The sequence below is a fragment of the Rhinolophus hipposideros genome (assembly GCF_964194185.1).
Source record: "Rhinolophus hipposideros genome assembly, chromosome: 3".
NCBI lineage: Eukaryota > Metazoa > Chordata > Mammalia > Chiroptera > Rhinolophidae > Rhinolophus > Rhinolophus hipposideros.
In genome coordinates, this window is record NC_138049.1 from 31,024,421 (window position 1) to 31,046,978 (window position 22,558).

The window sequence follows — 22,558 nt, forward strand, 5'->3', positions numbered from 1 at the left end:
GTGTCTCTCTGTTTGGTCTCCAAAAGAAGGGTTTGCAGTCAAAGACGAGTAAGATTCTCCATGGGGAAGGGGAGAACAACTCAAGCCAGACGGAACCCCATTGAGACCCTCGATGAGCTGCCTTGGAAGAGCTGGGAAGGGGCCTTGCCTCCCCTTACCCCTGCTTGAGAAAAGCTGCTGCTGACTCTTGCTGCTCCCTCTCACCTAATTGTGAGAGAGGTCTTTAGAGCGTTAAGATCAAGCTCTTTGTGCTCAGCTTATGTAATTGTTTCACCACAAGAGACTCCCCCCCCACCCAGGGAGGTGCATACCACACCTTCGTCATCATGGGACTATATGCTTCGGCTGTTTTGGGACAAATAATTTCGGTTTGAAGTCATTTTCTGATGTAGTGGTTGAGTTTCACAGACTGTGTCTTAAACAGTGTAACTTCCTTGTGTGTAATCAATAAATACAGTCAGTCAGTTCGATTCGAGGCTCCAATCTTTTGAGGCTGTGAGACCCTTGGCCCTCTGAGATTTAACTGCATTGAATCTCTTCTTCTTTCTTATAGCTTCACCCAAAGCCGCCTCTTCTCGCCTCCCCACAGCCTGTGTTGCACTGGATGCGATAGTCTGTTTAAATGTTCTGCTTTACTAGACTACAACTATTTCTACTGAAAATGGCAAATGAAATATTTCTTCCTTAAGGTGATGAATAAAATTGAGGCCAGTTTTCTTGATATAGGATCCTCGTATGTTTGGTGTGTACCCAGGGTCGTGATCTCGCAGTTACGGAAGAATGGAAACATGGATCGGAGAGGTAAGATTTAAGCAGTACAGTTTTATTGTAAAGCGCAAGAGAAAAGCTCTCAGAGAGGGGATCCGAAAGTGGAATGCCCTGCGAGGGGGCTACAGTGGGAACTATTAATGCTTCTGAGTCAGAGCTGATTGGTCTTCTGTATTTGGACAGTTAATCTTGGCGGGCTCTGTAGTTTGAAATTGTTTGTTACGAGCTGATTGGGCCCCCTGCATCTGGGCTGATACTTGTGGCGGGCTCTGCAGTTTGAAATTGTTTTGTTAGCTATTTTAAAATTATTTTCCTTGGCTTTGGTTATGGTCTCGGCCTTACTCCCCTCCACCACGGCCTTGTCCCTGACTGCCTATGACTTTCTTATCTCATGCTCACAGACCCCTTTGAAGACGATTGAAATAGTGGGTAAAATGAGCACAAAACACAGAAATTTTTTAGGAAATGAGGTTTTTAGGTCATATTACAACTCAAAAAGAATGATGTACACCTTGTAAGTTTATGGTTTATTGTTTTCAGATAAGTAAAAAAATTCACTTCAGCATTATTCCTCTCTACCTAAGTGTAGGTTGTCATACTAAAACTTTGTTATACTAAACACTGAAAACTGAAAGCCCAAAGCCTCAATACTGTAGTATCGAAAGCATGCTTAATTGTCATTCTGGAGCTTGGTTCTGGTATCTACCCAAAGCCTATAAATCATTATCAAATAAGAAAATCAAGTAATTAAGCTTTCTGGCCTCAATCTGATCTATATTCTCTACTGTCAGCATAAAAAGGTATTCACTCATATGGCTAGTTAAACTCTCTTTTAATGAACCTGGACCAGAGAAATTATTTGCTAATGCTTCCACAAACATAGGGAGTATGGGAATGGATTTCTTCCCAATCAAACATAGCAAGTCCACCGTTGTTTTCAATGGCTGGAACAGAAAGCCAAAGCTGAGATACAAGGAAAAGGATGATAAAAGTATTAATAGGAGTTAGTAAAAAAAAAAAAAAAAATACCTTTACAAATAATAACATCTGATCTCTCTCTCTCTTTTTTTTTTTTTTTCTTTTTTAAGGAGGGTGCAGCTCACAGTGGCCCATGTGGGGATTGAACTGGCTACCTTGGTGCTACCAGCACCACGCTTTAACCAATTGAGCTAGTCGGCCATCCCTGATTTCTTCTTAAGATGACTCTAGGACATGCTGCAAATTCAACAACTTATGGTGAGTTGCCTTATACCCTTAAAAGCACACAAAACGAGAAGTTAGAATGACATAGTTGGTTTAATATTCATGAGCTTGAGAAAGAATTTGAATTAAAACTCAGTCTGGGATCTGAATTAGCACCATCTGAATACACAAAGAATTCAATATACATGCACAAATTAGTTTTCATAACATACACAGGTAAATATATTTGTTTTACTTGATATACTTGTTCTGAAGAGCCCTTCTTGGGGTTAAACTTATTTTTATTATTTGGCTGGGCATGATACAGGTTGAACGCCCCTTAGTTCCAGGGCTTTGGCGAAATTAACTTCCAGCGGCTTGCCGGTGCCTTTGGTGAGCCTCAGGGATTTGATGCACCCTCTGAGCCTGATGTTGGTTGTCAGGCCAAATTGGTTGAGGCCATCTGAAAAACAAAGCAAAGAGGGCTCAGTTATTGAAATGCAGCTGCTATGTGTAAGAGCATGTTTCAAAGTCCGCTGTTGGTGTGAAATTAAATTGGAAGGCAGTTTTATGTAAAGTTAGTGACTTTGTTCTTAGCTTTACTAACAGTTAAAGTTGTAGAGAAATACCACCTTTTTTTTATAGTACTGTACTATAAAATTTGGAAACATACAGCGCAGCCGGATGGCTCAGTTGGTTAGAGTGCAGGCTCTTAACAACAGGGTTGCCGGTTCGATTCCCACATGCGCCAGTGAGCTGCACCCTCCACAACTAGTTTGAAGACAATCAGCTCAGTGGAGGGGCGGCCGGATGGCTCATGTTGGTTAGAGTGCGAGCTCTTAACAAGGTTGCAGGTTCAATTCCCCCATGGAATGGTGGGCTGCGCCCCCTGAAACTAAGATTGAAAGTGATGACTGGACTTGGAGCTGAGCTGCGCCCTCCACACTTAGATTGAAGGTCAATGACTGACGGGTCCTAGAAAAACACACTGTTCCCTAATATGCCCCAACTTAAAAAAAAAGAAAAATTGGAGACATTCATTTTAAGACATCAAACAAAGAATTTGGCTTGGAATGAATACGTTCACAGTTGTGACTTACAATTATTAAATTTGATTTAATGAAACAAAATAATTGATCAAATACTTTACTGAATTAGGACATGAGTTTTTAGTGGTGACTTCGTTCATTTCTTACATTGTAAAAATATATCCCAAAAGGTTAAGTTAGTTGAAAATTCACGCAAAATCTTTCTCTTACTAAGGACAGACTCTCTTTTCCCAGCAGGCCTACTAGGTGCTAATAAGGATCGCTTTTCCCAGGCTGTGAATGGAGAAATACATTTTCTCCTTTATAATATCTTGAGGTTTATCTTGATTGAAGCAGAAGTAGGTCTTGTTAAAGCCTACTTGTTAAAACAGAAGTGACTTTGGAAAGGGAAGCTCTGAATTGGTCCCCATTACTTCTATATCTTTTCCTCAGTCTCCACTGCTCAGTATACGTACATTTTGCTTATATCATTAAGCCAAGGAGCTTTACAATAAAAGGGAACAAAAGTTTCTCTTGCCAAAATGTTGAAAGACCGTTTCAGAAGTCTGTGTTATTTCAGTACTTATTAAGAGGCACTTGGCTTGTTTCTCATCAAGTTGAGCACTCTTGTTTATGGGCACTTTAGGTAACTCTTCTGCGGTTCACAGGCTATTTTTAATGTGCTGGAGAGGGATTTTGAATGCAGATTTATTGCTTGGGTTTCTTTGTAATATAAATATAAATTCTAAAATAACCTGAGGGGGAAATTAGCTACGTTTAACCCAATGATTTCTAGAACTTGAGGAAATAAGTTGCATAACATTTTATGATTCCTCTGGTATATTAATTTTTAAAAAATAAGAGAGAACACCAACTGTGGCCCCAATCGCTGTTAAATGCCTCATCTCTTTTATAAGCCAAATTCATTTCCTCTATCCTCCATCACCCCATGAATACAAGTTTGGGGGCTGTTGTGAAAATTCAGTCTCATGTGGTTTATATAAGTAATATGCTCATTTTCTACACTGGAAATTTCAGGGAAGGTGTTATTTATGGGAGGAGATTCTAAAGCTAGGAAGAAAGCATACCTAAGCACACATTCTTGGACATATTTATAGAAATATAAATGTTTTCAAAATCATGAACGTAATAGAGCAAGGAAATTCTTGCTGGGGTGGACAATGCTCACCTGGGAAACCTCCAACAAACACAGGGTCATTTGTGTCAGCTGACGTAGATGCTGGGTTTGGGCTCTGGGCTTCTACCTGGTTCCCATCTACTGTCAGCTCAATGCGGTGTTTGATCTTTTTGGCCATGACTTTATGCCATTGTCCGTCACACAGATGCCCTGGGATCCCAGCATCATAAACAGCAGTGAATCGGCCGGCGCCATTGTCCACGTGAAACATAATCTAGAAAGTAGGAAATTGAACAGTCACAGATGGTTTTATTAGAAGGGTATCATGATGGTTCACATGGTAAAAACTGTCAGATCTCTAGAAAAGACATCAGCTGGAATAGTTTAAAGTGAAGATAACTAGGGCATATTCATTTATTAAAAAAAATACTTGGCAGAAATTAAAACAAATTTAATGAGCAGAAATCACAAATTATGTTCTTTGCATTTGGGCATTGTTGGGAGCAACAGGCAAGATGTGTGAGTTTGATGATAATTCTGCTTTTAGAAAATGTGAAATATAATTTTGAGACCAGCTGACAAAAAAAGGATCTGATGTAAACAGGGACAATTCTACCATAGATCTTTTTAGAGTGTGAGAGTTCTTAGTGAACCTCATAAGATTTCCTTAAAAGATGTTGTTTAGAGTGATTCATTAATTTGGCTTACAAATTCATTTTAAAGGGTTATTGTTTTTTTTTCTCAATTTAAGCTTTGATGTTTTAATCATATGTATTTTTTTTTCCTTTATGGTTTCCATTTTATATACAGGATTGCAAGTTACATAAATTACTTTTTTGGGCCGGCTTCATGTCACAGGTGCCAAAGACTTTGAGCCAGAAGGCCGGTTAAATAACAACAATGAAGAACTTAGATTGGAAGTTCTTGTCTAAATGAGAAAAATCTGTTTTCAGTAATATGGAACAGTCCCTGAAATTTGAGATGACAGAATTCTTTTGAAGCTGATGAAGAAAAGAAACATATCGAAACATTAAAAACAGTCAATCTGGCAACACATTTGACAAGGTAAAAAATAAGAAATAGCAGTTGTAAAAAAAAGATTGAAAGTACAAGTAAATATGTGAAAAGTTTGTAAACTATACAGTGATGTAAATATTAGTTAAGGTTTTACTATCCTGGGTAGAGTTTGTAATAACAGGATTTTTCATATAAAAGGAGTTTGGTGAGAAATCCACATGCATCATAAAGGAACTTGATACACTGACAAATTGATAGTAACTGTGGTTATAAGCAGGTGATGAAATGAAGCTTATTCCAACAAGATGTAGGGAAAGTGTGTTTTGAAAATCTGGCAAAACTATTAAGTGTTGCTTATTTGTTCCCCCTTTTTTCTCCGTGCTCCTGGATCTTTTTGCTTTATTGCCTTTGACATGGTTTGAAGACTGAGAGGAGGGCGGGAGGAGGCAAAGGGATGAATATTTTAGGTCACTGTGTGGTATTTCTTCTTGGGAGGCAACAATAGCTTACAAGTGGAAATATGAACACAGTTGTCGTATGATTCCTATTTAATAGCCAGAAAGAAAATGTGTGATATATCTCGCTTTACCTTCTTCTTTTTACCTGCTCCCTATAGTACAACAGTACATACAAACAGGTCATTCCACTGCAAGTGGGCTGCTCGTAGGCAGCCATGGACCAAAATGGTGTTTAGAATTAGATTATCCATTATAAGCAAATTGACCAAATATATTATACTAATATAAGTTTGTCATAAATTTCCTAAATTTTGAAATGGTATTTGGATGCTTTTAAATAAAAATGAGAAGCCAATATGTCAGCTAGCCACTTATTATTATATAAGAGGCAAAGACTTTTTCAGTCAATCCAAGACCCCTCCTTTTCCCTCCAATGGAATAAAGAGTTTCATAGACTGTGTATTCATAAAGAGGAGAATAACAGTATACTTTTAGTAACACAGTAAGAGCTTGAGATCTAAAACTATTGGTTCATTATTAGTCAACACAATTGGCTTACATAGAATTATGTAGTATTATTAGCTTATTGAAAGTTTATACTGGTCTACAGAATAAGTGTGTTGAAAACATACATAAATTGGGATAATCCAGAGGATGAAAAGATACAATCTACCTTTCTCCCAAAAAGAATACAGCAAAGCTTCAAAATAAAATTTCTACACATGAACAACAATATCATGAAGAGATCAGAAATATTTAGATGGCTGATGTTCACCTTTTCATCAATCATTTCAATACCCATTCCATCCATCTTTTGGCTGCTGATTCCCAGAAGAACTCCAGTGGTTCTAGTTGTACGGAATTCAAATTCCACAAGAAGGTCCAATCCCACTTTGAAACCACCAACTGCAAAATGAGAATTAAAATACATATTAGAGTTTAGGGATTGCTAATTCAAATTTTTATAATGCAATGGTTTTATTAGATTTCAATTTCAGATGTTAGTCAATTATAATAACTGTAAGTTCCAGACTCTCATATGGCCTATATAGCCACTATTATAATATATAACACACTTTATATTTATTGCTTATTTTCTTGGCTGTCTTCCCTCCTAGAATGTAAGTTTTGTGAGGCCAATGACTTTTTCTATATTGCTCACCATTTTATCCCTGTGCTTACCAAAGTATCTGGCACATACCGTGTTGCCCCGAAAATAAGACCTAGCCAGACCATCAGCTCTCATGTGTCTTTTGGAGCAAAAATTAATATAAGACCAGGTCTTATATAATATATAATATATAAGACCCAGTATTATATTATACCCAATATTATATTATATTATATTATATTATATTATATTATACCTGATATTATATTATATTACATTATATTATATTATATTATATTATATTATATTATATTATATTTGGTCTTATATTATATTAAAATAAGACCAGGTCTTATATTAATCTTTGCTTCAAAAGACGCATTAGAGCTAATGGTCTGGCTAGGTCTCATTTTCAGGGAAACACGGTATGGAGGTTTACTATATATATGTTGAATAAATGAATGAATGAACACACACTGACACTGATTCAAAGAATCTCACGTCCAGGTATGATTATGTTAGCAGTTTTAACTATTGGATTAAGTCAAGCATTTCAGTAATTATTCATTAAAATTTCACTGGGCCACCCTAAATGGTGCCACAAAGATCTGAAAGGGCTCAAAAGTTCCCAGACCTTTTATTTATAAGATAGGAATTGCAAGCACAATTTTGAAGGAGGAGATTCTGGGACATAAACAGACTTTTCTTTCACACCTAGTTACGTCTTTTCTTTATAATTTTCTGTATTTAATTCATTGGTTTACTTAATCTTTTAGCAAGTATTTAAGACATACCTCTTAGAAACAAAGTGATTCATTAAGACCAGACTAGACCATATATCAACTGCACAGAGTATTAGGGAAGAACTCACGGGAAGGTTCTCCATGTCATCTATTTATTAGGAAGAAATAAATGCTATGTGTAACCACGGCTGTCTTCAATGAAGAGTGGAGCCTATTTGGTGAAAGACTTTTTGTTCTACTGAGAATATTGATGGGTTTGGAAGGGCAAAGGTGAGTTTAGGACAGATATGAAGACTAAAGGGTAGAAAAGGCTGAGTTGTTCTGCCAGATAAAATAGGAAGACCTTGTTTCTGGTCCTGAAAGAGAAATAAGGAGAAGAGAGGAACATGAGGCAGTTCAGCTGAGGACAGAGGGAGTAACCTGGTGGTGGGAAAACTTTTAAGGACAAATACATCAAGAGTTTAAACTGAAGTTGTATATTTTCCAGGGACAACCTCCACCGACCACTCAAGTCTTATGTAGATTATATTACACTGTGTGTTGAGGGGATGTCAGTAGTTGTTGGAGACTGGGGCAGTGGCTAATTTTCTGGTCCAGTGTGATCCAGAGCAAAAAGAGCTCAGGCAGGATGGCAAGTCAATCTAAAACCAGAAACTAAAGCTGAAATTTGCCATCAAATTTGACCAAGAGAATGCTAGCCATCTGTGAATTTGTGGAAATCTTGGGGAAGGCTTTGGATTTTTATAGCACATGGAATTTGGGGTTCATCTTAATGTCCAATGTTTCAATATTTAGCATAGCCTGTGTTTTTTTTTTTCTGTTTTCTGCTTCTGTATAGGTGAAGTTTCCACTTATGCTCTTTGTTAGAAGGTCCTGCTCTTCTGCCTCTGATAATTTAGGGTTGTAAGTGTTCAAGGGTTGTAAGCATCTTTTAAATTCTCACACAAATGTCGATTTCGCCATAAATCCTTTCCTGATTTCCCCAACCAAAATTAATCTTTCTTCTAAATAGTCCTAGAACCTCGGTTGTGTGTCTTTTATAGTTTTTATTCATTTTTTACTTGCTTTCTTGTGATTTCTAAGCATACAGAATCCTACCTATTTTTCATTTTTTCTTTGATCAGGTTTTTTAAGACTAGCTGTCCAAAGTGATTTGACCTTTACGGAATAAACAAATTTCAGTTTATGCTGCAGGCTTCTTTTCTTCTGTGGTGGGTTTCTTTTCTACTGGCTTCTTCTCAGCTGCTGGTTTCTTGGTAGCTGCAGCTTTTTCTGCCACCAATGGCTTCTACTGCTTCATAGTGCCAACAGCCCTCTTTCCTTTCTTCCCTACCACAGGCTTCTTGCCAAAAACCCCTCCTCATGGGATTTGGCTTCAAGCGCTGCTGCTGATTTATCCACCTGGAGCTTGTGGTTCCTGGCCTGGTGAAGAATGGTGTTCTGATGCATGGGTTTTGCATCTGAGTTTTGCTTCAACATGATTTTCAGGTTTTTCAGTGGACTCTTCTTCAGGACTCTGACAAATTCTCTTGCGTGGTGCACAGAGGGTTCTTTGGGTTGCTGGGCTTTTCAAGATTCTGCTAAGGTCTGTACTGAGCACCTTGTGCATGGGAGGGTTGCAGTTACTCTTGAGGGAGGCAGCTTTACAGCAAGGCAGCTTTACATCTAGCTTGCAGAAAGCACTTTCAGTCCAAATACAGAAATGGCCCACATGCCCACCAGGAACAAGTTGCTTCCATTAAACAGAGTAATTCCACGGATATTTCCAAAGGCTCTGATGATGCCATTCTTCTCATTATAGATAATGCAAGGTCCCCTGGGCTGGATACGACGATGGTTTCTCATTTTGCCCTTGCCAGCTCTCATTCGCTGAGAGGCACAGATCTTTTGGATATCATTCCAGGCCTTAAGTTTTTAAAGAAGCAAAACAGCCCCCTGGTCTTCTTGTTAGCCTTCAACTTTATCTTCAACCACCAAAGGAAGTTCAAGAACTTCCTCAATACGATGACCTTTAGACATGACCAGTGCTCGTAAGGCTGAGGCAGCCAAGGCAGAGCAGATGGCATATGGCGTCTGTGTTTTGTTCACTCTGCGGTGCCAACAGCGCCAGGTTTTGGTTGGTGCAAACACGTGGCCTCCGTGACAAATACTGCCAAAAGCATCCTGGCCAGAATGATGAGTCTCACCACCTTGAACTCTGGGAATCCGAGCCACTGCTCTGCCTATACCTGCCACCCCAGCACTGGTTGGATGACCTGCTAATTCACTGACAGCACAGGGCTGTCTATTGTTTCTGCGCAAGTTAGTGTGAACAAAGTTCACAATATCTGGTTGAATGGGAGGCTCCCAGAGGAAAAGGAAAAGTCCAGAATCTTATCCATTGATAGTATTTCTTTTTTTATAAGTAAAATCCAAAACTTTGAAGTTTATTCAAAATTCTTCTGAATCCCTAAGGTGGCTGTAAACTTGATAGGATATTCTTAAAGGAAGAAACATCTTATTTACTTCTGTTGTCCATAATGACATCTATATATTTATTATGTGCTCATTATTGTTTTTTCTAATGAGTAAATGCATGTGTCTGTGGTAACCATGGGACTGCATACTCTATCTTAAAGTATGTACATGTCAGATTCTTTATTATTATATATACTTTTTTTTCATATTTGTCTTCCTAAATTGTTCATTCCCTCTCAGTGACCTTGCTAGGAAGTGTTCATTGGAAAGGGGGAGATACTTAAAGTCAGGGAGAGGTGCCAGTCTTCATCTCCAACGTGTGTGTGTGTGTGTGTGTGTGTGTGTGTGAGAGAGAGAGAGAGAGAGGGGAGATCAAGAAATGGAGCATTGCAAGGAATTGAAGGGGAGAAACAAAGAAAAATGTTATCTCATTTCCAGAAAGGTAGACAGGGAAAATTGGAAAGTAGATAAATTACATAGTATAAACTTATGAACCTTCTTGCAAAATTACATTTATTTTGCTTTTATTGATCTCCAGGGAAGAAGATGAAATAAACTCTCCAAATAGATTTTTAGTTTACTTCTATTAGGTCTTATCAGAATCATTAATACATTAATCGGAAAGAGGCATTTTTAAAATTACTTCTGCATGTTTTTATATATGGTTTAAATAAAAGATACTGGTTTAGGACCCCAGGGACTGTCATTCTTCCACCCAAGCAAGAAGTTAATATTTGTACCTAGTTAGTGTTGAACAGGAAGGAAATGGAAGCACCTCACCTGCTTTGGCAAAACCTGTTCCATCAAAATACGTTCCTTTCTGAGCATTTGCAAAACATGTTCCAACATGAAAGCTGGAGGTTGGCTGTTCAAGGTCAGCAGGGGCCTCTGCCATCTGAAGATTCCTGATGCAGCCATCAATGCTATAGGTCACCTATTATTCAGATCAGGAGAAACAGATATCAAGTGTTAGCAAAACTTTGCCTTTATGTGGAGTGCAATCATTTGTGGGGCGCTCTAAGCGTGGAATCAGCAGCCATTTGTCTTCAAGTACCTCCAACTGTCTCAATCTGCACTCTCACAGAGCATCGTGCTGTGCTTCTCAGCTAGGACATATTGAGCCTAGAATCGGACCGTTCTGATATTCTAAATTCTGCACAGACCTGTGGGCCCATACGGGTATCCTAAGTTTTAATTAGTCTCTTACATTTCTGTTAATAGTTTTTTAACCTTACTCTATACACATTTTTGTCATAATCTATGTTCAAATTCTATTTGGAAAGATAATAGGTTTGGTTCAGTGTTTCTTCTTCATAAAAATCTTATGAGAGCAGTGGGACCCTTTCCTAAGAAAACGCATACACATATAAAACTTGACAGTTTGTATAAAACATTCAATGTTTTGGGCTATAGAAATAAGTCAGTCATACTCTGCTCCATTATATTTCATCTGGTTTTAGGATACAAGTTAATCACTCTTGCCACACTCATTTCAGAGACTCATTTTGCCAGGCCTAGGTAGCATATCCAGTATCTATGAAAGGAAAGTGATACAGGTCATCCATTAGAGGAGCCAAATCCTGAGAATTATGACTGTGATTAACAAATGTCTTTGATGAGGAACAACTCTACATTATTATGTGTTCCGATTTGGTTATAGAAATGGATCACACTTGTATGTAGTGTGTTCTCTAAAAACACAAACCCCTTATGCTTTTTACAATAATGCTTTCCAAAGCAAACCAGGACACATGGTCTGACAAAAAAATTACTTTGTGAATATTGATTTACCAAATAGTGAGGACTTTAAATTCTGAATGCAGTATTGGGTAACTGTACTATAAACACCACATCTCCAATATTTGCTAAATCTCTAGTTCTGAAACAATACCGTCAACACCATTATCATCATCTTCATTGTTCAGTGCTTTCTATATGCTTGGTACTCTTCCAGCACATTAAGTATGTTACCTCATTTAATCTTTACAGCAACCTTGTTTGTTTGATATTAATATTACCCTATTGTACAAAAGAGGGAACTTTGTCAAAGAACGATTAGGTAACTTGCTTAAGATCAGCTAGTCAATAGTGAAGCAGGTATTCAAACCGAGAGAGTCTAGCTCCAGGGTCCATGCTGCTCTGAGACATTGCCTCTCATAGTCAAATCTGTCTAGCAGACCGTCTGTCACTCTCAGAGAAGATGATTTCCTATCCAGTTATAAGTGGTCACGGGCCAATCTCGCCTAATAATTCAAAATACATACGTGACTCAGCCAGTTATTTAGGCTACAAAGAAACAAATGAGACACGTACTGGACCAATTCTTCGGGTAGTATAGTTGATGGGTAGCCCACCAACATACAACATTCCCACAACATCCAGGATATCAGCTTTCTTGGGACTGATGGTTTTGTTGGAGGCATCATCTACGTAAAGAATTCCTTCTTGCTTAATTCGCGTAATTTTAATCTACAAAAAAGAAGAGGAGCCATTAATGCCAAACATGGATACATTTTAATATGCAGAGTATGAGAAATAATAACTTTTAGGATATTCCTTAGGAAAAGCCACGTAGCTTACCGAGTGCCTAGTATGTACTAAGCTCATCATATAAGTGAGGTTAAACCTATTTTACAGGATAGCTCGAACTCTGTTGTTTCCATTAGTGCCATCTCTGAAAAAGTACAAAATCTTCCCGGGTGAGTTTTAGATTGAAGAGTCTTCTATAGATTGCCAAGTGAACATGTTGTAAGGAACTGGGCAGATTGAGAGCCCTGTCATGATTAAGTGGGCTGCAAAATTCATGTCCGTTTTTAGAAGTGCATTAGTTTGATTGAACAAAGTCTGGTTTCCCCAACACAATTTCAGATATGGTACATCCCTCTGCCTAACAGGCACTTCTCAAGCAGGAGGAAGGGCAGCATATCCAGGCTACTTTGCTGTTTCTGCAGCAGCTGATTAGTACCAAGTCAGGGAGGAAGATGGAAAGCTGACGGGTGCTGAAATTGCAGCAGTGGAGTGAATTATCTTCTGGGATAGAGTGAAATAAGGGGTGTGAAGACTGGCTTGAGCATAAACCTTGAGTCTGAATTTAGGAAAAGGAGCGTGTAACCCTGTGAATGCTGGAGTACAACGATCCCTTAAAAATGAATCTACATCAGAATTAGAAGAATGTAAGATCTCATTTTATACTTATTTATTCTGGCTTGGGAAATAATTTTTATAACCCTTCAAAAATCACATCCCTCTTTAATTTGACTTCTTATAGTATTTAAACTTTCTTTTTTAAGCCCAGACTCACTGTGGCCCAACTTCTTCTCAAGTGTCATATGTATCATTCTCTTAGCCAGAGAAGTGAATAACCTTAATGAGAGAGCCTTTATAAAGATCAGTACTTGCTAGTCAAAAACTCCCAAGCAGACATAAAGATTTCAGTTTTTATTTCCAAGATAACAAATTGGTTGACGTTGCATTTTTATTACATATTTTTAGGTTCTTTGGCTTTTTGTATGATATGCTGATCATACAAAATGTTAAGTGAGCATTTAACAAGTCCACGTAGGTCAATATATAAAATATAACATCTAATAATATACCCTAAAAATTAACCATTTTATCGGTCTACCTAGGGAGGCTTTGTTTACGAGGCTATCACAGGTGCAGAAACAGACTCTGAGTTTTTGTTTTAATCAGGCAGTATATTATCTACTTGTGGTCATGCCAAAGAGGACAGTAAGCTGGCAGATGAGCCTTCTGTGCCCATAATAGTATCATTTTGTGTGTGTAAGGCCAGCGTTTTAGAAGTTGTTCCAAATGACTGTCAGTGTAAATGATACCCTAGAGCCCCTTAAACATGATATAACAGATTCCCATTCTCTTGGCTCTTACAGACCAGTATGAGGTAGGATGGGAGGGTAAGTTTTAAGGAACATTTTAGTATTGACAGCTTTTAAGTTTGTCAAATATAATTTCATAAAAAAAGATGCCATTTTAGCATCTTAACAGTAGAAAAATAAAACCTCAGAAAAAACATTATTCTTTCAAATTGAATTCATAGAGCTGTATAATCCACACACTTTATGTTTCCCACTTAGAGTAGTGAGAATGTCTTCAACTACCTGGCCCGCATTTGTGGACAGATGTTTGGGAAGCACAGATGTATAGCAATGATAGAATCTCATAAGTACCACGATGAGGCATGTAAGTGGCCAAATACCAACCTACCTAGGTCTGATCACATTTCCAAGGCTGGCAGTTGTATATGGTACTTGCTTTATTTTTAGCCTGGGCCACATTCCAGTAGCACCAGGTCAGTGTCTGCACGGGCAAGACATACTGGCACCACGGCAATGCAGACGGCTGCCACCAAGTACCTGCCATGTAGGGTACGGCCAATATCCTGGGGACTTACCTTGTGCCACTGGCCATCATTGATTTTGGTGGGAATCATGGTGTTGGTGTCACCACTTCCCAAGTCATAACTGAAGTAGGGAAATCCATTTCTTAGCTGAACTGTAGCAAAATCAGCATGATTGATCCGAGCCATGTAGAAAAGCAAGCCTGATTCAGCTTCGGTTCGCACTTCAAATTCAATTGTGAGGCTGTGAAATAAAAGCAGTCAGAGTAAAACAGAAGAATCTAAGCATTCTTGTGCTGAGATAGAATGGCATCTCATCATGGATGAATTTTTATTCAGGACAGTTAAACGTTTCCCGAAATGACCACTTTCCAGGTCTCCTAATCTTGCGAACTGGGCTCCTCAGGCTCAGATAAACACAATTCTGTTCTATACTGTACTCAGTGAAATTAAAAGAAAGAAAGAAAAAAAGAAAGAAAGAAGAAAGAAAAGCTCAGCTCATTTATTAATAAATGTAGTAGATTAAACTTGAATAAAGGCAAAAGCTTGGTACTTCCATTACTCAGTTCTTGTCTCATATCTCAGAATAATACACACCGGTTTTTAACTTTGGTGTCATCAAATGCAATTGCAATGTGACTGTTTTTTGAGAGCCCGAACTGCTTGCTCCCGATCAAAAGAGCTGGCTCTGATTCTACAGCACAAGGACCCTGTAAAATATCAAGGAGAGAAAGAGAGATTATGGACTCCATTCATTAAAAATGTAATGCTACTGTCTAATTGTTTCTTATAGTTTAATGTGCTCACATAATCTTATTTAAGTTCCTTAAGAATAAAAACTGTCTCTTATTCATCACGGTATTCTACTACATAGTAGGTATTTATTATTAAATGTTTAGTGAGAGTGAGTCAATGTTCTTGTATTCCACCCTTGAATCACCAAATGAGTGTGCCAAAAAACATTCATTAATTCATGTTTTCATTATCCTCTAAGGAAAAAAAATATATTTTTAATATATTTCTGACAAAGCTGGAATTTCCTTTTCACACTTACTTCACTTATGAAGAATTTTATTCTTAGAAGATTGAACAGCGAAAATGACAAGCTAGCCACTGGGTTTTAAGAGTAGAAAAATGTGTTCCTTCTGGCCCTCCCCATTTCCCTCACTATATTACTTTTTCTTGAAAATTATCAGTGTACTAGAAGGTTTCCATGAATTTAGACCTTCAAGATGGTGTATCTAAACTTGCAAGTCAGCCCATTCAGGTCCTTAGGCAGTTGCTAAGCAACCCAGCACATTGGAAAAAAAAAATGTAACTCACCACACATCATTTCAACTGCCACTGTTCAAAGATCAACTTCCTGGGGTGCTTATACGGGAGAGCTTGGTGTAAGGCTGGCGTCAGGGGCTTGCTACCTGTGCAGTCACTAGGTTTAAGACTCTGATGTCACCATCTTGAAATCCTTAGTAATTTTTTGAACAAGAGGCCCTGCATTTTCATTTTGCTCTGGATCCTGCAAATTATATAGCCAGTCTTGTCTGGGTGGCCCATATTGGCTACTGTTGTAACCCTCAGCTCAATAGATAATCAAGGCTCCTCCAATTACCAAGCCACAATTCCTTTCTCTGTTTTTTCTTTTCACAAAATAGCCCGATATACAAGCTGCTCAGAAAGTCTTTCACAACATGCAGTACATGAGAAAATAAATACGCTGCACACTCTCAACAACACATCTGTTTTTAAGATCTGCACGTAATAGCTCTGGGTGGGCCACTGCCCAGTGAGCACTGACTCAGCACAGGTTCGATGCAGAATGTTCTTTCCAAATAGTGTACCTCGGAGATGACTCATCAGCACACAGGAAATTTTTACTTGATTAGGAAAAGCCTTGCTCTTTTCTCTTGAGCTTAGTCAAATGGAGTACTCTGCCACAGCAGGTAAAAGGCTTTAAGTGTTTTGAAAGGCTATAAAATTGGTTTTCATGGAAATAGTATTCCCCTCCTCGCTTTCCAGGAGATGGTCAGTTACAAAGAGCAGAGTGTTGCTGAAATTCACATAGATATGCAAAAACCCAGTGGGTAGGTAGAACAGGAAAATGCTAATTATTCACACAGCTGAATGGTCTCTCTTGGAATCAACAGGCAGCACCTTTCTTATTCCACTGCCTGCAAAAAGAGCCCAGCTAGAAAGGCTTTGGTAGCTTAGTGTCGCAGCCTTCAATGATGCTATTATAGAATTGGGATCATTTTTCAACCTCTGACGGTATTTTTCTGTACAGAGAACCATCGCAACAAACATAAGTAGCCTGCAATCCTCCTTAGAAATCTCTAAGACAATCCTACCTGCTGGGTGTAAGTCCATCAGGGGCAGAATTGGGCTAAAACATCTCAAAAACATTCAACTCTGAAAACTGAGGAGTTGAAAAGGTCAATGTACGCTGAGGAATTAAGGAACAATAATGTAGAGCCTAAAAGAAAACTATTAGCATGTTATTTCTGTGTTGTTACAGTTGTGGTCCCTCATCTACTTACTACATGTAAAGAAAATAATTTTGCTCATACAATTTTTAAATAATCAAAGTGGCAGTTATACGGATTAAGTATTACGTTGATAGCAGCTGTTTGTCCTGGAAAGCTTTGGTCCTTATATGTTTGGGGCATCGTGGCCTGAACACCATGATAACCTTGCTTTCTGGCAGACTGGACAGGTATTTCCAACAATGGTCCTGAGCTGAGCAGCAGTTCTCTGTCACATACTGCCAGACTTTCTATTAGATTGGTGCAAAAGTAATCGCGGTTTTTGCAATTTTTTTTTTAAACCTTTAAAACCGCGATTACTTTTGCACCAACCTAATAGATGAACAAGGCCCTGCTTCCATTACTTTAGGAACCCCTTTGACTAGAAAAGGACAAAGACTTTGTACATGACACACCCACTTGCCACTCAGGAAGAAGAGCACCTTCTGGAGGGGCTTCTGCTTTACTTTAGCAGCAGGCGGATCTTGAAAATCAAGATGGAGACAGTAGCTAACAAAATTCTCAGACTGACCAGCGTTACAGAAGAGAGTGACATCACAAACGGACCTCTCTGCTACTAGGTAACCTCAAAGTATGAAGCCATTATGCTAAATTCACGGTTGGTTATGGACACCCAAATTGATGTTTAGTACCATCAATTAGCAATGGGATGGGTATTATGGATATTGCTTTAATAAAGCTTCTATCACCTCCCTTTATAAAATTGGCAGTTGGAAGAGGACTGAGAAGTGCCAGTATAAGAGGGTTTATATGTATCTACTCTAGGATTTAGATGGGAAGACAATTCTCCAACCTCTGGTAATATTTTTGGTTCAAGTCTGGATCTCTCCTCTCACGTGGTTAAAGGAGGATGGGACGAGATCACGTCAGCTATGTAGCACTTCCCCCCCGGGTGAATCTGAAACCAGGGACAGCAGTGTTTCTAGAGATATGCCTGCTGGGCGACACTCTTCTCCTTCCTCAGGCTCCTCAGAGGGTGGAGCTGCTCACCCTGCCTCTCAAGAGTCTTTTTTCCTTCTAACATTTTAAAGGAGGAACATGTGCGACGGAACAGAAAGTGTGCTGTAGTTTGCCCAAGAAAAAAATGATCTTGTCATTAGGGATGTTTTCAATCCCATGGAAATTCCTAAGCTAAGAAAGAGGGGTAGGAGGAAGTGTCTAAGTTTTAGAAACCTTTGAAGAATGGTTGTTGACAGATAAATCTTCTTCCTCCAATCTAACGGGAGCTTGAGGGGCGGCATACTCTTCATAGATGTGATATGCTACCTGTGATATTTTGGAAACACTGATCTCTGAACTGTGTTAAAACAACAACAATAATAATACATCCTCTCCGTAGAGGTTCATCAATCTCAACATGTTACAATCCTGCCACCTTGTGGGAACTCTAAAGTACTACAAGTACATATGAGGGAAAAATGTGATTTTAAAGGAGGACAATGTGCTTGCTTTCTACTTAGCTCTGCTTGGCCGGTGACAAGTGGTGGGTAGACAGGGCTGGGGTGGGGAGTCTAAACGTGGCGGTGCCTATGTTGGGTAGAACAGTGTGTGGTTGGAGAGGATTCTGAAGGAAGCCATGCTTCCCAAAGCCATGTTTATGCAAGTGGATAGTGCAGCTGATTAGTGATGAAGTGAGAACTTTTTCACCCTCCCACTGTTACTCATTTAATTTCAGGTCAGGATAAAGCTGCGGTCATTTCCAACTGCTGGTTGTTGGCTGACATTTGGAAATGAGTTATTGGCTTCAGGATAGCATATGACTGGTGAATAAGCCTTCCTTGGATTTAGATTGGTACAGAGCAGAGATTTAAATTGCATTTATCATAACTGGCATCTTTGTTCTTGAAAGCACCCAGTGACAAATGATTATAAAAATGGCATCATTTTCTTCTTTCCTGAGTCAGTAACCTTTGTAACAAATGTGGGCTAAAATCACATCTGAGAAGTTGGGTGTTTCTTTGTGATGCTCTTCTATATGGATGAATACTGAATGGAATATACTTTTTGCAGCGCTGACTTTCATGTTCTGAAATATAAAATCCCTACTCAAGCTGTTTATTGAGAAACTGAATTACGTTAACTTTCTGCACATGAGCTCTTTTGGTAAGTATTGGGCATTTGCAGTAACATTTACACACTAAGGCCTGAATAGAGATTGCTTGCAGTATGGAAAAATGTGTGTTTTCCCTTTAAATACAGATCAGTATCCAATTGATTTATCCTTCAGTCCGGACTGCACTTAGCTTTTAAAATTTTAGCATTAAGGCTAGTAAATAGCTCTCTTTGGGTGTATTCTTTCCTTCTCTGATCACTTCTTTCCTCCAACTCCCAAAGAGCCCTAATAGCACAAGGACTCTTCATGGTACTTATATTGCTTTTCTTAGTATTCATATTTTTAAACTTTGAGGTTCTAAGTTCAACTTTCTAATAAAATTCAAGTAAAAAAAATGCAGTCAGCTTGCTGGTTACAAATCCATGAAGGCCATGTTTGTTATAAATGGTTGGTGTAAATGCTGTATATACTTGCAGAGAATCTGTCACATTTCGACCAATATCTGTAATACCGGAAGTCCAGATTCTTATTTACTCCCACCTCTCACCATCCTCCATGAGAAATATCCACAAGTGGAATGTGTAGAAATGGTTTACTCAGATGTAAATGGACTAATCAATAAGAGAGAGAGAAGTATAAAGAGAAGATGCTATCACACTGTCAAAAGAGATAATAATATGCACAAAATGCTCTCTGATCTATGATGTTCTGCCATGACTTAATAATAGGATTGACATAATTCATTTCAAAGGGCCAGGATTTCTCAAGATATTCTTAAATTTCCCTGGAGTCCAGAAATTGTCCTTAAGCTTCAAGTTGCTAGTGGGAGGGGAGTGATGGTGAAAAGAGGAAAAGGAAGGAACCTGAGAACAGGAGATCATTTCTGTCAACTGTGCTAAAACAAATACGAGACTCATATACAGGCATGTTACCACTTTGGGAATTAACTCGTAAGTCTTAATTTTTAAATAAATTCTTTAAAGTCTAAATTCTGATGAAAAAATGTTTTCCACACTTACCATAATGTCATAAGTATGTCATCATGAATTCATATTGTTTCAGTTCAAATATTTTTTAGTGTAAGAGTGTGGGGACATTAAACTTTGCATTTGATGGATCTGTTTTCACAGTGCTAGGTACCGCTAACCATTTTGTTCGGATGGAGTTTAATGGTATGCCCCATCGCGATTCCAGTTTTCAATCTTGAAAGCTAGTGGGTTCTCTTTGCAACCCACTCAGCACTTATCCTGACTGACCTCCACACATATTAGCCCACTGTGTGATTTATGTTAATATCTGCTTTCTCTACTCTCTCTGCCTCTCAGCTTCTGTCTCCGTCCCCCTGCCCCCCTCACCTCAGTGTAGTAATGATGCTGTTTTATTCACCTTTGAATTTAGTAGGTTCTTCACAAATATTTGTTACAAAAGAGTCAAACCTTTAAGGTTTAATAATTTTTAAAAAACAGATACATACTCCTCTCCACAAAAAAAGATGAAAAACAAGAGAAAAAAGTTAAATTAAAAAGAGAAGATATGTATAGTTCCATAGATCTGAAACTCTAAATACAAGTAACTCCATAGAGGTGGAAAGTTTTAAAATGATTCTAACCACACAGTCATAAATAATTACCATGTCCAAGACAAGGGGAGATAGCAGTTAGAATTTAGATGTCTGGGTTATAGGGCCAACTATCTATAATTTGTAAAACCTTTGGCCATGCTCTAAGTTCTAGGGATTCCTTTCTTCATGTGGAAATTAAGAGTCAGAATCTTTAAAATCTCTTCTAGCTCTAATGTTCTGAAGTCTTTCTACACCAACCTGCAGGCTTGCTACTCAACTTCTCTTTTGCTTTTATCTGGTGTACTAAGTGGAATGTTCTGTTTTAGAAAAGTTAGAACATACACTGATGAGAGAAAATGGAAACTGGAATGAGAAAAGATGTTTATAAGAAAACCTAAATGAGTGAAAATCTCTAGTCCCAGATGGGCAAGCATCTATATTTTCAGAAAAAAACGAAAAATGTGATCTTTAGAAACCACAGAGGGATATCATTGAGATTCGCTAAAAAAACCACAGTTCTTATGGGCACTTAGAAAAGAAAGGTGATCACTGGGGACTGGCAGGGTTCTCCACCAATAAACCATACCAATTCAACACAGACTGGCTGAAAGCCCTGATCCAAGAGAAGTTCGACTGACACAAGGCCATCAAGGTTTTGGTTGACTGAATATGGTAAACTAATAGTGTGATACATCTGTTTAAAACATTACAACATTCTCAGGTATATTAATAGAATGCGATGACAGACCATGGAAGGAGGTGTCCTGCTGTCCCCTGAACTGGGCACTCCATTTTCAGTGGTTTGGAATGGTGCCATATTTTGAAAGGGATTTTTCATTGATCAGGGGATATGGGAATTAGAAATTAGGTAATAAAACGAATACTTGAGATAATGGAATATTTGGGTTCGGGAAGGAGAAGACGTAGGTATTTTCAAGTCCTTCAAGGGATATTCGACAGAGAAGATATTAATGTATTTGGTTTCAGAAACATAATCATTCCATTGAAGTTTTAGGTATACACTTTTACTTATAACCAATGGCTTTGTAACAACTAAAGCCTGGCTCATCATAACACTGGGAATTCTTGTCCATGAGGCATTCAAGCAAAGGCTGCCAGTCCACATCAAGTATCATATAAAAAGCTTCATGTATAAGATGACGATTGGACCTGATGATCTCTAGGGCTTCTGCCAACTGTAATTTATAATTCTACATTAGTTGTTCAGAATTTAGGATCAATTTTCGTACAGAATCAGATTTATAAGTGGGTATTTGGATTCAAGGTCCAAAAAAATATTTAACCCATGATGTTTTTGAATTCTTTAACTATAAACACATCTTGAGCCTGGGGAACAGATGAAGGGATACGAGGGAGAAGAGAAGGAAGATCCTTAACCTTTCCTTTGCTGGGGAAATGTCCAGCAGGAGGCTACCTTATGAAAGAGCTTAGGAAACACTCTAACATCCAAGTGGTCGATTTCAGGGATGTCTTAGGAGAACTGATGACTTTCCACTTGCTAGCTGTGTTGTGTGATCATAGCTATTTTATTCAGTGAAATGGAGCTAATAGTACATCCAACAATATAAATAAACTAAATCAAACAATTAGTAGCTTGTGGGGATCAAAGGAAATAATGGATATAAACTGCTCAGCAGAGTATTGGAGGCATACTAGTTACGCAGCAAATGCAGGAATTCCTCAGTAGTTACCTGTGTATGCTTCTTCCCATTTTCAAAGGACTTACACATACACTATCTCATTTGATTCTTACAGGAATCCCATGTGGTAGGTGAGGTAGGTATAATATCCATGTTTTACAGAGGATGAAATGATACTGGGAATAAATGACTGATTTTCCCGGAAGATGGTTATGAGGTTTCTCATTTAATAAATATTGCTAGTGACAAGGAGCCCACTGCTCTACAGAAGTACCAATTCCATCATGGAAACTAAGGAAGAGAATAAAATATTCAAGAATTCTGAAAATCTGTACTCAAGACAACTCAACCATCAATTGGCAAGCATTATAAATATGAGGAATGTGTTGTCAAGAGTGTGGTGAGATCCACCCTCTCGGATACGCTGACGGTGAGAATGTAAATTGGTGTAACCTTTAGAAAAAGCAGTTCAGGTATCTGTGTT

General features: G+C 38.4%; 1 protein-coding gene and 1 pseudogene across 3 annotated transcripts in view; both read right to left on the reverse strand.

Moving 5' to 3' along the window:
• Nucleotides 1–2,045: 2,045 nt before the first annotated feature.
• The window catches only part of LAMA2 (laminin subunit alpha 2), a 531,205-nt gene continuing 510,692 nt past the window's right edge, over nt 2,046–22,558 (reverse strand). For both annotated transcript variants that reach the window (XM_081040014.1, XM_081040013.1), the window contains 7 exons: nt 14,857–14,969; nt 14,314–14,503; nt 12,216–12,371; nt 10,683–10,836; nt 6,367–6,497; nt 4,168–4,390; nt 2,046–2,413 (listed from right to left, as the gene is read on the reverse strand). In XM_081040014.1, coding sequence (XP_080896140.1) covers nt 2,256–2,413; nt 4,168–4,390; nt 6,367–6,497; nt 10,683–10,836; nt 12,216–12,371; nt 14,314–14,503; nt 14,857–14,969 — 1,125 coding nt within the window. In that variant the 3' untranslated portion in view covers nt 2,046–2,255. The remainder of the gene's footprint in view (nt 2,414–4,167; nt 4,391–6,366; nt 6,498–10,682; nt 10,837–12,215; nt 12,372–14,313; nt 14,504–14,856; nt 14,970–22,558) is intronic.
• Nucleotides 8,629–9,971, reverse strand: LOC308490812 (large ribosomal subunit protein uL4-like; annotated as a pseudogene). Its single transcript has 2 exons — nt 9,951–9,971; nt 8,629–9,788 (listed from the first exon to the last, which is right to left on the reverse strand). The product of its transcript is annotated as a large ribosomal subunit protein uL4-like (transcript).